Source organism: Herpailurus yagouaroundi, unplaced genomic scaffold (assembly GCF_014898765.1).
Source record: "Herpailurus yagouaroundi ecotype Mexico unplaced genomic scaffold, PumYag 77, whole genome shotgun sequence".
Classification (NCBI taxonomy): Eukaryota; Metazoa; Chordata; class Mammalia; order Carnivora; family Felidae; genus Herpailurus; species Herpailurus yagouaroundi.
In genome coordinates, this window is record NW_024412388.1 from 7,598,087 (window position 1) to 7,611,105 (window position 13,019).

At 47.4% G+C, this 13,019-nt stretch overlaps 1 protein-coding gene across 3 annotated transcripts in view; it reads left to right on the top strand.

Moving 5' to 3' along the window:
• PEX14 (peroxisomal biogenesis factor 14) overlaps nucleotides 1-13,019 on the top strand; it is a 143,959-nt gene that overhangs the window by 47,892 nt on the left and 83,048 nt on the right. For 2 of the 3 annotated variants that reach the window (XM_040461042.1, XM_040461055.1), the window contains exons 1-2: nucleotides 7,642-7,824; nucleotides 8,526-8,610. In XM_040461042.1, the coding sequence (XP_040316976.1) occupies nucleotides 7,657-7,824; nucleotides 8,526-8,610 (253 nt within the window). In that variant the 5' untranslated portion in view covers nucleotides 7,642-7,656. Of the gene's footprint in view, nucleotides 1-7,641; nucleotides 7,825-8,525; nucleotides 8,611-13,019 lie in introns of those variants that run through there. The other variant, XM_040461052.1, reaches the window with a different exon arrangement.

Sequence of the window (13,019 nt, forward strand, 5' to 3'; positions counted from 1 at the left end):
TTTAGTGTCACCTCACAGGTTTTATTTTATTTTATTTTAATTTATTTATTCATTCACTCATTCATTCACAGGTTTTAGTTTTGTACTGTATGGGGGGTGATTGTAGGCAGAATTTCTTGGTCCAGAGCTTATCTTCCATAGAATCCAAGAGCCCATCTCCTTGCCCTCTGAGCAAGCTAAACCATCCTGAAGGGATCCTGTCCTATGCCACTTGGTGGTCATCTGTTCAGTGTCTAACCCCCCCCAGTGATGACTTAATGCTTGAAACTGTCTGTCTGTGACATAACCTCCGTCCCCTTCCTAATCATTGCACATCTCAGTGGTGCATGACCAGAGAGGGCTTTCCTGATCTCCTTCATCTGGCCCTGACTTCAGAAGAGGTGGGAACCAAAGCACCGTTTCATCTGCCGAGCATCTGAAAAGTACTGGAGTTTAAGAGAAGTAACCTTCAGAAAGCGTAACATTCAGCCTATGCTGGAGAGAAAGGAACCGGGAAGTAGAAGCCATGGTATCATCAAGAAGGTCCTGGAGACTGAATGCTACATATTTTTAGTGCTGGAGTCACCAGCCACCGTCACTGAGTGAGCTCAGAGTTCTCCTAGGGAGCATCTTGGACACTGAGTCATTACATTCCTTTGGAGTGATTCAACTCAACAGCTTGACACCTTCATTAATTTTACAACACGAAGCCCGGGTGCTCTCTGCTTCCTCTTTAACAGCACAGGGAAATTGGAGGAAGATCGAAAATATAAAAACCAAGGGAAACTGGCAGAAGGAGCAGTCAGGGAGCTGTTGAAAGACATCGTGTTAAGAAATTGAACTCCTTGCCTTTTCTTGGTATCTCTTGAGACTGAGCACCCAACTCTTGCCACACATCTCTGGCACGTAAACCTTTTTAAATCTGTTCCTGGCACGCAGGCCGGACCTCTGACTTGCAGCCGGCTCGTTCGCCTTCTCTGCTGAGGTCACTGCTACCGTGATCCGTGTATAATGGCATTTTCCTCTTCTTTTCAGTATGGAGGCTATTACAGTTTCTTCTCTAGGCAGGACTTCAAACAATTTGCTGCCAGTTGGATTTCAAAGCCAAGGAAAAGGCAAATGTCATCCTTTTTTCCTCCCCTCTTTGGGTAACTGCTTTGTTGGTTGCATCAAAAATTAGAGGGGCTGCTATCTAAATTCAGGTGGGGATGCATGGGGACAAGGCATTTAAATTTGCTTTTCTTTCTCCCTGAAGGAGAAAATCCTTTTCCTTCTCAACCTTTCCTAAAAAGGAACTTTGATCTTCTCAACCCCGAAGCAAGGGTTTTCATTTCCTCTCCGGCAAGTGTGTGTGCAGCGCAGCCCTTTCTGCGATGCGGTGACAGTGAGGCTCAGCGACAGCAGCTCCTCTGCTTTTCAGGCTTTGCTGCCCAACTGCACCAGCTCCCGGCGGCTGGAGGCTGGCGCCCACTGCGCTCTCCAGAGTCACCCTTTACGCCCCTAAAGCCACCGTCACTTGACATGAAATAGTGCTTGTTGGCTGAAGATGCTTTTTGATTTCCACACACATTTCTGGAAGAACTAGTTTAATCAAATAAGAAAACAATGACATTCTGACAAGCAGTTCATGCAATATTTTTAACTCGGGCCAAGAAGAAAACAATTTAAACATAGAGGTATTTCACTTTGAAAGGTAGTTTTTGTGCACACGGCGTTGCCACTTTTCATAAAGGCTTTTACTACATATATCAATGTGTTTTAAGAGAGGCTAGGGTCAATAATGCGTGCTTTGGAATTCCCTAAATGCATATTTACACAGTAGACCTTAAAAATACTACATTCTATCATGTCAACTCCTGTGCACTTCTACCAGAGATATTTTATTTCTTTAATGTGAAAAACAAAAGGACAGAGGAAAGTAAAACAAAGGAAATAAGGGCCCACAGGCTTAATTAGTATAGAGTTGTAACCCAAATCAACAATGGGAAGGACACAGTGACAAAAACCAGGAAATTCCAAGTTGGAAGAGAGGCTCTTTCCTTTAACTCCTTGAGTGCTAGGGCACTTGCTAGCACGCTCCTGACCCAGGTGCAGGAGGCTGGCTCAAGTACAATACAACTCGCCGTCTGTATTTTTGAACTTCCTGGCTTTTGTTGACTTTCCCCTCTCCGTTCCCCCCTTGATGCAAATGAAATGTACCTCTGTGTGTGTGTGTGTGTGTGTGTGTGTGTGTGTGTGTGTTAACTGTAGATAAACGGGGCTAAATGTGCCTCTTGATTTTGTAACCCTCAGAGAAGGAGAAAGAGTGAAAAAAAAATTCCTGTCACTGTCATCTGTTCATTTTTAATGAGCAATTTTAAAAAATTGAAAATAAAAGAGGAAAATGAATAGGTGTTGAACCAGCCCGTGATATGTAAATGCCAACTAGTAATTACCTAAAACCTCAATTTTCATTCTGTTTCATCTTGCAAAACATTTCATTTTCCCTGAGTGAAAACACTTCACCGGGGCTGTGCGAGTCAGCGGAGCGGCCGCCCTTGGCCTGCGCGGCCGCCGGCTCCGGCTAGGGGGCACTTTGGCTCCGCGCTTGGGCTGCCTGAGCGGCGTGTCCACCTCAAGGTTATTCCCCTCTTGCCATTCCAGTGGTTTTGCTCGGAGAGCGGAGAGCGGAGAGCGTTCGGTGGCGGCGCCCCTCCCCCCACCCCCACCCGGCTGGTTTCGGGGAGCCGTATCCCTCCTTGTCCTTGCACGGGGATCGTATTGAATTTTGGCTGACCGAGCCTTCCTGTGCATATTAACTTTCCCCTCACCTGCCTGCGAGCCCCCTCGGCTTCCCTGCGTGGCACCTCAACACTCTTCAGAGCAGCTTCCTTTCTGCCGGTCCCCCCTCCTTCCTCCCTTTGGGATTTCGGACACAACAGTCTCTCTTTTTTGTTGCCCGCTTCTCCTTTTTATTCCTCCTTTTTCATTTTGGCGACTGGGGTTAGGGGTGCGCGTGGGGGTGGGTGGGGGGGGCACGGCTCCCCTCGCTTGCAGCTCACACACGTTTGCCCTCCTGCCACGCTTAGAATGAGGGTTCTGACATTTCTTGTGCGTGCTCGTAGATTCTCTTTCGTTCTGGTTCAGGATCTGACACCTTGTGGGTGTGTTCGCACGCACGGCGTCTTGGAATGTGGCCCGTGATACCCCCGCTTCCAGGGTGGTCACCCTTCTCAGCCCCTTCCCTAGCTAAGAGGGAGAGTGTGGAGGACTGAAAAAGAATGGAGAGCCCCGGGATTGGGAACTGGCAGATTAGAGGGGATTCTGGATGCAGAGAGCCAGAATTATGTTGTCCTAGGACCCTGGATCTGAGAGTGCTTTGCCTGGAATCTCAAGGAACACGGCCTCTTTAGTGAGATATATAGCTTCATAATTAGCCCGTTGCATTTTTTCACGAGTGCTAGCATCAGCGTTCTACGATGTGTTTCCCTGATTAACAGCTGCTTTGCAACTATTTCCCTGTGCCACCGATGACCATATTTGTCAAGGAACTCCTGACAGAGTACTGATTTCTTACTAAAATGCAGCATTTCTGTTTGAAGAGGGTGCTCTCGTTCTCCACACTGCCCGGCGTTTAAAGTCGGTCCTTGTTAAAACTCGAGTTGGCTTTGGTCTGACGCTTGTTAACAGGATTCTGGGTATCTATCTGCTTTAGAGTACCAGCGTAGGAACCTCTCACAGGCGATGGAATCTTCTGAGGCACGCACGTGCCACACTGCAGCGTTGGGGTGGGCCTTCGGGCCCGCACCTCGGTCATTCCTTTTGCCCTCTGGCTGTGATCTCTCTGGGTTAAAAAGGACTTGGCTTTGGTTGTTAGCGTCATTAATTTTTGACTATTTTTAATATTTTAAAATGGCTAATGAATGCTCACGTTTTAGGAGATAGATGTGTACGGAGCACACAGGAGTGCTGGAATTGGTGGCATTCCAAATAAGTGTCACTGGAGACAATGCATCAGGTTTACGTGTCAGGTGCAAAGTGCTAAGGCTTCCTCACACCCCGGGGTCGCTAGCAGGCAAGCTCTGTTCTCCTGTCCCCCTCGTGCGGAAAAGAAAGTGTGCCTTCTGAAGATTACAGCGTGCGGGTCTTTTGTAGGAGAGCGGGAAGCACACAGGACGCATCTCTTCAGCGAAGACTGTCGGAACCTCGAGTCTGCTCACCAGGGATTACTTATCTTGCACAATGCATTTAACAGCACATAGTTCATCGTAGATCACCCCTGAGTATGCTGTAGTGCATTGATTTATACAAGTACAAATCCTGGGCTCTCAAACAAGGGTCTCTCGCAATTGGCCGGTCATCCGGGGTCCAAAGGCCCCTCTTCCCCCTGGGTTGCAGCAGGCCCTCCGGGGCAGCCATTGCAGAGGGGAGGTTACTCCCCTTGCTTGCATCATGGCTTTACCTCTGGCTTTCAGTGACAGGCCCGTGAAAATGATCAAATTTCCCTAACACTCGGGAGTTGACGGTGACAGGGTGGTTTTATTTTGCTTTTTGGGGGAGGGAGGTGGAAGGTGAGGTCACAGGAATAGGGGTGGCGAGAAACTTCGCTTCTGTTTTCCTCTGAGTTCGTCACCCGTATTTTTATGATACCAGCTAGTGGCAATTCGAGGTGCGCTCATTAAGAACTCTCAGCGCAAGAGGAGGAGAAAGGAGAAACGATTCCATGTTTCTCATGGACTCAACGGCAAGTGGCTTCCAACAACGGCATCAGGTGCTGTGCACCAGAATTTTCCCTGGCTTGCTGCACTCCCACAACATGTGCAATAAAGTTCCTGTCTCCGTTTTACATCTTTGACATTGAGGCGGAAGATTTGGCCTGAATTTATGTAATTTAGTTGGGCACAAATATAACCCATGAATAGTCACATTCATCTCCTAATTAGAAAATCAAACGATAATACAGGACAGGCTGCAGGCACCCCATCATTTCGACCAACAAAAGCATGCTGTGTGTGTCGACCCTCTGTAGAGGAAGAGCCAGTTGAATTGCTTCATGAAGTTAATGCAAAGTGTCCAACAATAGGTGAATGAAAGCTGCAAAACCCAGTGTGCCCAGCAGTTGTTTAGTGTGCTAAAATCTTTGCATTATGGGTACAGATTTGGGGAAACCTTTTACCATCTGTGGATGGCTCTCGGGCATGTAAAATTCCGTGTTGGACAGGCCTTTCCCCCGTATTGTAGCTCCAGTTCCTCGTGCGGTGGGTGCAGGGGAGAGTAGAGAGTAGCTGAAGAAATAATTAGTGGAAGGAGGAGAGAGGTTTTCATATGTTCACACTTACCTGGAGCTGCCTATCTGGGTATCTTTCTTATTCAGCACATTATGTTGAGGCTATTAGTTTGGATGCTTTATATTTTTGCATCTGGCGTAGTGATATCGATGCTGTTAAATATGTGATTTGCCTGTCGCCTGCATCTTCAGACAGAGATCAAGAGGAACATAAACAAGTCCCAAATATACTTTATGTAGGTGTTTGGCAGCATGATTTTATATGGCTTGAAATTAGTGAATGGAAACTTTAAAAGAAATTGTTCATATTTTTGCAAGTTTGAAGTGTGCCGGGACTTTGTCAAATTCCCGTTAAAATAAATACGTCAATTTCATCTCCCTCCCGAATTCATTTATCTTGCTTTTTTAAAAGGTGTTTTCTACTTTACCTGATGTTTAAATTGGATTCGCTCGTTTATGCTGTTCTTTGCTATATCCCCCACGTTTTTCTTAAATGAATTACTAATGACAGAGCACTCCATCATTCCCTCTCTACAGCCACTTTAAGGAAAGCATGGTGATCTAAACCTTTTAACCTATTAAAGATGATTTTTCCCAATTGAATCAGACCCACCACAGGTGTAATAACTAATCATTTAAACTACACCTGCTATTATGTATTTTTAAGCCATTATGCGTGTTGGATAGATGATAATTCATGTTTATTGCATTGTCCGATGGATCCGTTTTGCCTACACTAGGCTGATTAATGTATTTAAAGAAATAAGAGATGCAATTTTTAAAAAAAAATTGATGGAATGCGCCAAGCACTGCATTGAGTGCACCATTAAACCCATCAGAACTTTGCTCTCTGACCAGAAATGCATATACCAAGGACTATATTAAAAAAGCAAGGTGAAACCTGTGCATTTTAGTGGTGGGATTCTGTTTTCTTTCTCCATCATGGAAAATTTTGGAAGGATGAAGGAAAGGTCGGCGCTTCTGTGGGTAAATGAGAGGAGCGGTGTTGTCAATATCTGCTGCTCAAGACCTGCTCATCCACGTTCCCTCTGACACCTGGTGCACACACCGCCGCGTGCAGAGACCGCCGCGTGATACCAGTGTCGTAATTGTCGTGTGTGTGGCAGGTGTATTTTTTTCCAGGTGAAGGGCGGTCACCCCCGAGCCATCAGAGCTGTGCCGATGGGCATCGACCCTGGGGGGCCTGTGACTGTGTAGCTGTCCACCCCTTCCTGGACATGGGGCTCTCTTCCTCTTGTCTCTCTCCTTCCTCCCTCCCCATCCCCCCTCCGGCTTCTCCCCTTCCCCTTTCTTCTGCCCACCCTGGTGGGTCAGCTCCTCTGCTTTCTCCTCTTGTCCCATGGCCACTCCTTCCTTCTCCCCAGTCCCTCTTCTGTCTTCCTCTTCTCTCTTCCCTTCTCCCGTGTCTTCATTAAACTGTATCATTTTGTAGATGTTGGTCACATTTTTTTTTCTTAAAGTTTGGTGCGAACCGAGGAGATGTGGTCGAGGGACCGAGGGGGCGTGTATGGAGTTTTGGGCTCTAGAATCTGGAGCATGATTTGCGTCCAGTCCGGAGCTGTTTGGTTACCACTGCAGCTCAAGACGGGGTTTAATAGGTTTGCAGGGCTGGATGGATGACAGCCACGCTCCGGGAATGCTGTTGTGTCTTACCGCTGCTGGGCCCGGATCCGAAGGCCTGGGACACTTGAGTTCATCCTTTACAGAGACTGTCTCCAGCAGGCCTCCAGTAGAGGGACTACAAGGGAAAATATATAAGGGAGTTGCCTGGCTTTCTGTTTTTCTTTCTAATTTATCGTCATCTTTTGTTATCAGAGAAGTGTGTCTGGTCGCAAGATTAAATTCATATAAAACATGAGGAGACTGTAAGTTGTATTCCATTTGTAGCCACAGTCGCTGCATAGCTGCTGTCCTTAGTCTGCAGGATCTTAGAAAAGTTCCTTATGTTTGGTCCCTTAGAAATTTTTTCCTTCGGCAACTTAGGAGGGAACTCTAGGGTCTGATGACTTTACCTGTAACATGAGATGTTAGTACCCATTTGGTTTTGATGAGATAAGTAATGCCAGTCATTGAAAACAGCCCCTTCCCTCTCTGGGGCAGGTTGGCATTTCCCACCCGTTGCACTAGTGCCCGGGACAGAGAGCACACAAGCAGCGTGGAAATACACACTTTGTGTGTGCTGAGTGATGTGAAGGTTAATGCCTTCAGCACGCTGCCTTCCACCCCCTCCTTGGCTTATTTGAAGATATGAAGATTTCATTAAATAATATCATCACCAGACGTAGGGAGATAATCTGTCAATCTGTCAGCTTTTAGCCATGAAACCCCAAACTTTGTCCTTTGAAGTCTCTTCAGAATTGAGCTCCGTTGCATAAGCGGGACCAGCGTGGATGGCTGTGCGCGGTGTCTCTTATATAATCCTTCCCAGCCGGTCTGCGCTCAGCACTTTGCCAGGCTCTGTGGAGACAGCATGGTCTCTTCTCTTCAGATGGTTGCAGTGTAGTTGGGGAGGCAGCCTGAACATTAGAAGACAGTATAATTATGTCTTCAATTATACGGTACACACTACAAGCATTAAAGAATTTAAGAGAATGGGGAGATCAGAGATGGCTTGCTTATTTAGGGAAGGCTTCGAGGAGTTAGCACAGGCTATAAAAGGGCTGTGCTGGTGTGTGTGTGTGTGTGTGTGTGTGTGTGTGTGTGTGTGTGTGCATGCATGCAATGTTTAGACAGGTAGAGATGGGAAAGGGCCGCCTTCTAGAAAAAGGGCATAGCACGAGCACAAGCATAGGGACATGGATGCGTGTGGCCAGGAGAAGGCTACCTGCCCTGCCCAGGAGTGTGAAGAATCAGCTTGAACAAGGAGAAAAAGAAAGCATTTCTGCAGGTCTTAACAGTTATGTTGAGAGAATCAGATACAGGAAGCCAGTGGGAACCAACGTAGTCTTTTATTTAGGTATATTTTATTTATATTTATTTTATTTTATTTTTCTAAAGATTTTATTTTTCAGTAGTCTTCACCTCCCAACGTGGGGCTCGAACTCATAACCCTGAGATCAAGAGTTGGATTTTCCACCGACTGAGCCAGTCAGGCGCCCCTATTTAGGTAGATTTTCAATGTGAGAAATAACTGGTTATAAATTTGACCACAGCGGTGTGTTTATTTCTGTGGGCGTGGGGATAAACTGGTAGGATTTTGAATCTTGAAATTCAGACCATGGAAGTTTACTTTTCTTCTCTGTTTTATCTCCCCAACCAGATTGCCACAGCAGTGAAGTTTCTACAGAATTCCCGAGTCCGTCAGAGCCCGCTTGCGACCAGGAGAGCATTCCTCAAGAAGAAAGGTACAGCTTCCCATGGCCATGTCGTATGGCCTGCAGAAAGGGGCTGGGGACGGGGCAGGTGGAATCCACGGTGTTGCCGAGAGGACCTCCTGTAGCCCTCCCACTGGTGTGGGGGTGAAGGGGAGCCCCCCAGAGGGAATGCAGGCTTCTTTCCCCACGGTGGAGCAGAGAGGTGATGCCACCTGGATGATCGAGCACCACATGTAAGGAAGGCCATCAACGTAGCCCAGGACAGCCTGGCACAGGCAACAAGGAGAGGCCCACTGGATAGGACTGTGGAGGACTTCTGTTTTCTGGTCTGTTCTTCTGATGATACGACCCTGGCTACACACTGCCTGGCCTCAGGTTAGGAGGTCAGCTGCCTCAGTAAAGAACCAGGGAGAAAGAAATTGAAGGGCGAGGGAAATGAGATGGCTAAACAAGGTCAGGTTAAGGTCGAGCCTGGGGTCAGTCTGATTTACAGATTGAAGTGGTAAATTACTGGTTTTATGGTATTTCTGTAAGCGGGGATTAAATGGGTCTTGACAAATTCAATATTGTCCAAAGCAGAAAGAATCTCTTCTGGCTCTGTTGCAATTTAGGATAATTTTCTGTTTTTGTAAAATACAAAACAAACCCCAAAATGAACAACAACAAAAAAGAAATCTGGCTTTTCATTCTTTGAACATTTAATTTTCTAGAAAGCTGGAAAGTTGTATAAATGCCCTTATATACCATGAGCAGGGGGAGAGGTGAGGTGTCTCCCCACCCTGACCCCGACCCCATCCCCCAACCAAACTCTTTTTCCTCTAGGAGCTGGAATGTTAGCCTCAAAATTGTAGGTTGTGGGCTTTAAGTCATCTGTGGCTGGAATAGAGACGGAGTGGCTTGGTGGTGTTTCCTTGGTCTGTATCCCACCAAAGAGATGCTTGCAGGATCGCGTCCCGGACATGGGCCCTTGGGGTTGGGCAGAAGGAGCCTGAAGCTCTCCATTGACAGGCATCTGTTCAACAGCAGCCTCGGGGGCGGCCCCTTGACTGAGTTGGTGAGGGGCGCTGTGCATGTGCTGGCGGCACTGTGCTCGCCCCCCATCAGCAGGCGGTTATTAAAATTTGGAGTGCGTTGGCTGGCCTCTCCACTCCGCAGCCATCATGCCATAAAAGAGTTTTTCCTTGAAATATGTGTACCTATGGGGAGTAATTAATCATAAAAGCTTGGGGATTTCAGCTCCCTCATCAAAGCATGGAAGCTCAGGAAAGCTGAGCCTAAAAGCTGTGCTGATTACCCGGGGTAACCTGAGACAAAATCTATGGTTGCCGAGAGATCCTTTGCCCCAGTATATTGTGCAATATTATAACTGCCTGATCTTCTCTTCCACTGACAATGACCAGTTATTCCTCATTTTCTCTCAAACGCAGCTGGGTTAGAATTTCATTTGCAGAAGGTATTTAGAGCAATTTAGAGACAAATGTCTCTGGTGTTTGCTCGGCACTTCCCCACCGCAGGCTTTGCTGAGCAGTTTTAGTATCAGGAGCTCCATCTAATCTGTTTAATTTTAATAAATCCCTGACTGGGAGAGGGAGAGAAAAAAAGAGAGAGGGAGAAACTCTGGACCAAATAATACTTCTTTTGAGTTGGTTGGCTAATAATTACTGTAGAGAGGAAAGTGTTTTGTGCAATTATTATTTGTTGCTCCTTTAAAAAAACGCGAAACAAACCCAGTTGATTAATCCATCCAAGAGTGTTTTACCCTGTGCTGTGCCCTGTTCTGGGCCCCGGGGACTCAGCAGAGAAGGGGCAGGATGGCATCCCTGCCCTCGCTTAGCTTACATTCTAACGGCCAAAGGCGGACAACAGACGGAAAAAGGAGACACGTAGTATATCGGGTGGCAAGTGCCACAGAGAAAAAGAAGGCCGGGTGCGTGGGGTCAGGAGCCCCGGTGCTGGGGTGGGAACGGGCTGCGCCTTTAGACAGGGCGACCAGAGCACGCCTCTCTGAGAGGGTGGCGTGAGCGGAGGCCTGAGGGAGGTGAGTGTTTGTCACTGTGGAAGGGGCACCGTTCCTCCTCGACCCCTGGGTCGGTGAGACATTTTAGAACATTAGGGTAGCAGGAACCGGCAGAGGGGCCTCCTACCCTTATTCCTCCAAAGAGAGCCACGGGAATTTACCCTGAGCCTCAGTCCAGAATCACTGGACGCAATCACCCGTCTCCATCATCCCCTAAAATGCTGCTTCGGTCAGGAATTATCTGTTTCCGAGTTGAATCCCAACAGGGTAAGTTCTGGCAGGACCTTTTCTGGGCAGAGGATTCCAAGGTTTGATTGGCGCCTGGGGAAGAAGAGCCCCTTCGTGGATTTGCACTTCACTTTTTAAATTTCCGGCTGTTCCTTGGGTCAGGTATACACGGTCAGCAGAGCTTGGCGCCGTCTCTGCTGGGGAGAGGGAGGAGGGCCTTTTGCAAAGGAGCGAGCGGCTCCCCTGTCCCTAACTGTACTTGGGAAGGAAAGAGAGTTGGCTGGGTGGTCTGTGGGGGTGGGGAGGGTGTCCTGAGGGGAGGGACCGAGGTTCTGGCATCCTCCCCGCAGCTACCCCCGGTAGGACTCGTCATCGTCGTCGTCGTTGTCGCTAGGACTCGTCGTCGCTGGGGGGGCGGGGGTGGGGTTTGGAGCGCTGGCTTTGGGCGAGCTTGCAGCTACTGTAGTCTTGGCTTTTCCTAGCAAATGTCACTTCGGGGAATTGCAGTGGAGCTCTGCCTTGAATTATAATCTTGACTTTCTTTTTTTTAATAAACATCTCTTTCCTGAAAAGGCAAATCCAATTTTGTTTTTCTTTTAATATTATTTAATATTTAATATAGAAATTGAGGTCCCTATAGTGCATGTCAGTTCAGTGGAGAATGAGGGTTACTTTAGGCACATCAGCTGAGTCTGTTTTAATGGGAAACCACAGCCCGAAGCAGGGCTGAAGCCTGCCTCTGATACTGACAGGTTAAATGCTGTGCTCTCTGATTTGGGGGGCCAGGGAGGGGCAGGGGCGGGCTAGGTGGGGAGGGAATGGGATAGGCATGCAAGAGAGTTGGTTTGCGAATGTCTTCTGTGTTTGTGGCTTTTTTGTTTTTGTATCGTGAGGTCTCTTCTGGATGCTTTAAAGTCTGAATGTGGAGTCATTAATGAGAAACATGAAGTTATTGGAATCATTTATCATTTTCTTTGAAGTTTGTACTGCCATTTTGTGTAATTTACAACATTTCTTTCTTTTATCGGGAATTTTTTGGATGAAAGAGAAAAGCAGCTGTTCACCTTCAGAGTATTAGAATAAATGTTTTTGTTTTCCTTCCAACCACTTGATTCTGCAGATGGCACATCGACCGCGTAGTCAGCCGAACATGGGGATCACTGGGCTGTGTGTGGGGGTTTAAGCCCTCCTAGCACTGGAACCGCCTACAGAAGCCGTTCTCACCGGGCAGGCGTCATGTCTGGGCTTTAAGTGGGCTGCGGTCCAGGAGGTTAGAGTAGCTTAAAAACAGCAATAGAATCGGTCCAGAAAGTTAGAGGCTTGGACAGCGTTGTCAATAGGCTTATGTTGACTTGACACCCTATCCAACCACAAAATGTAGGAGGCAGGCTGCTTCCAAACACGTTGGCAGGCTGAGTGGAAGGTGGGTATAAGTGATGCCTGTCCGTCGGGGGTGCGGGGCAGGTGACATGGGGGGAAGACAGCGTTGTCTGTTAGCTTACTCTCATATCCATGTTGCAAAGCAGGCTTCTGGAAAAACGACAAACGTCATACACGTTTCTGTGTAATCCCGCCTGACGGGGCCTGGGCTGTGTTGGCTGAGACTTGTGCTCATGGTGCCTTTCTCAAGTGTGTCAGGAAAGGGCTGTGCTCTCGTTCATCTAGTAAATAGTCCAGGGGTGAGGAGAACTGAGCAGACAAGAGACACCACCATCCTTTCTCATTCTAAAAGGTGAAACAAGATCTTATCTCTCTTCTGTTCCTGGAAGCGGAACCCCTGGTAGCAGAGCTGCCTCCTTGCTGGAAATGAACTTGAGGAAGAAACCTGATGGTCTCAACCTTGGTGGCGGGGTAGAGGTGAAGGGCTGCTCTCGCTGGAGTATTTTAAGGGGGAGTAAATTCTTACACAGACTTCAATTTAACTCTCTTTTATTACTTTTCTTTTTTATCATTTACGTCCATTTCATGAGGTAGTTTGCATGTCCTTGAATGGAATCTCGTTACCATGAAAGCTTTTTTAGCATTGATTTCATAACAGTCTTAATTTAATAGCTCCGTCATTACTGAGAAGCTCTGGGAGTGGGGCCCTGGCTTTCCAGGTCACTGACCTTTTAATTACAAACCTTGTTCTGATGGCCAGGTTATCGACTGGACAGCTCCCAGCTTGTGCCCCCAGGATGAAAACGAAAATAAC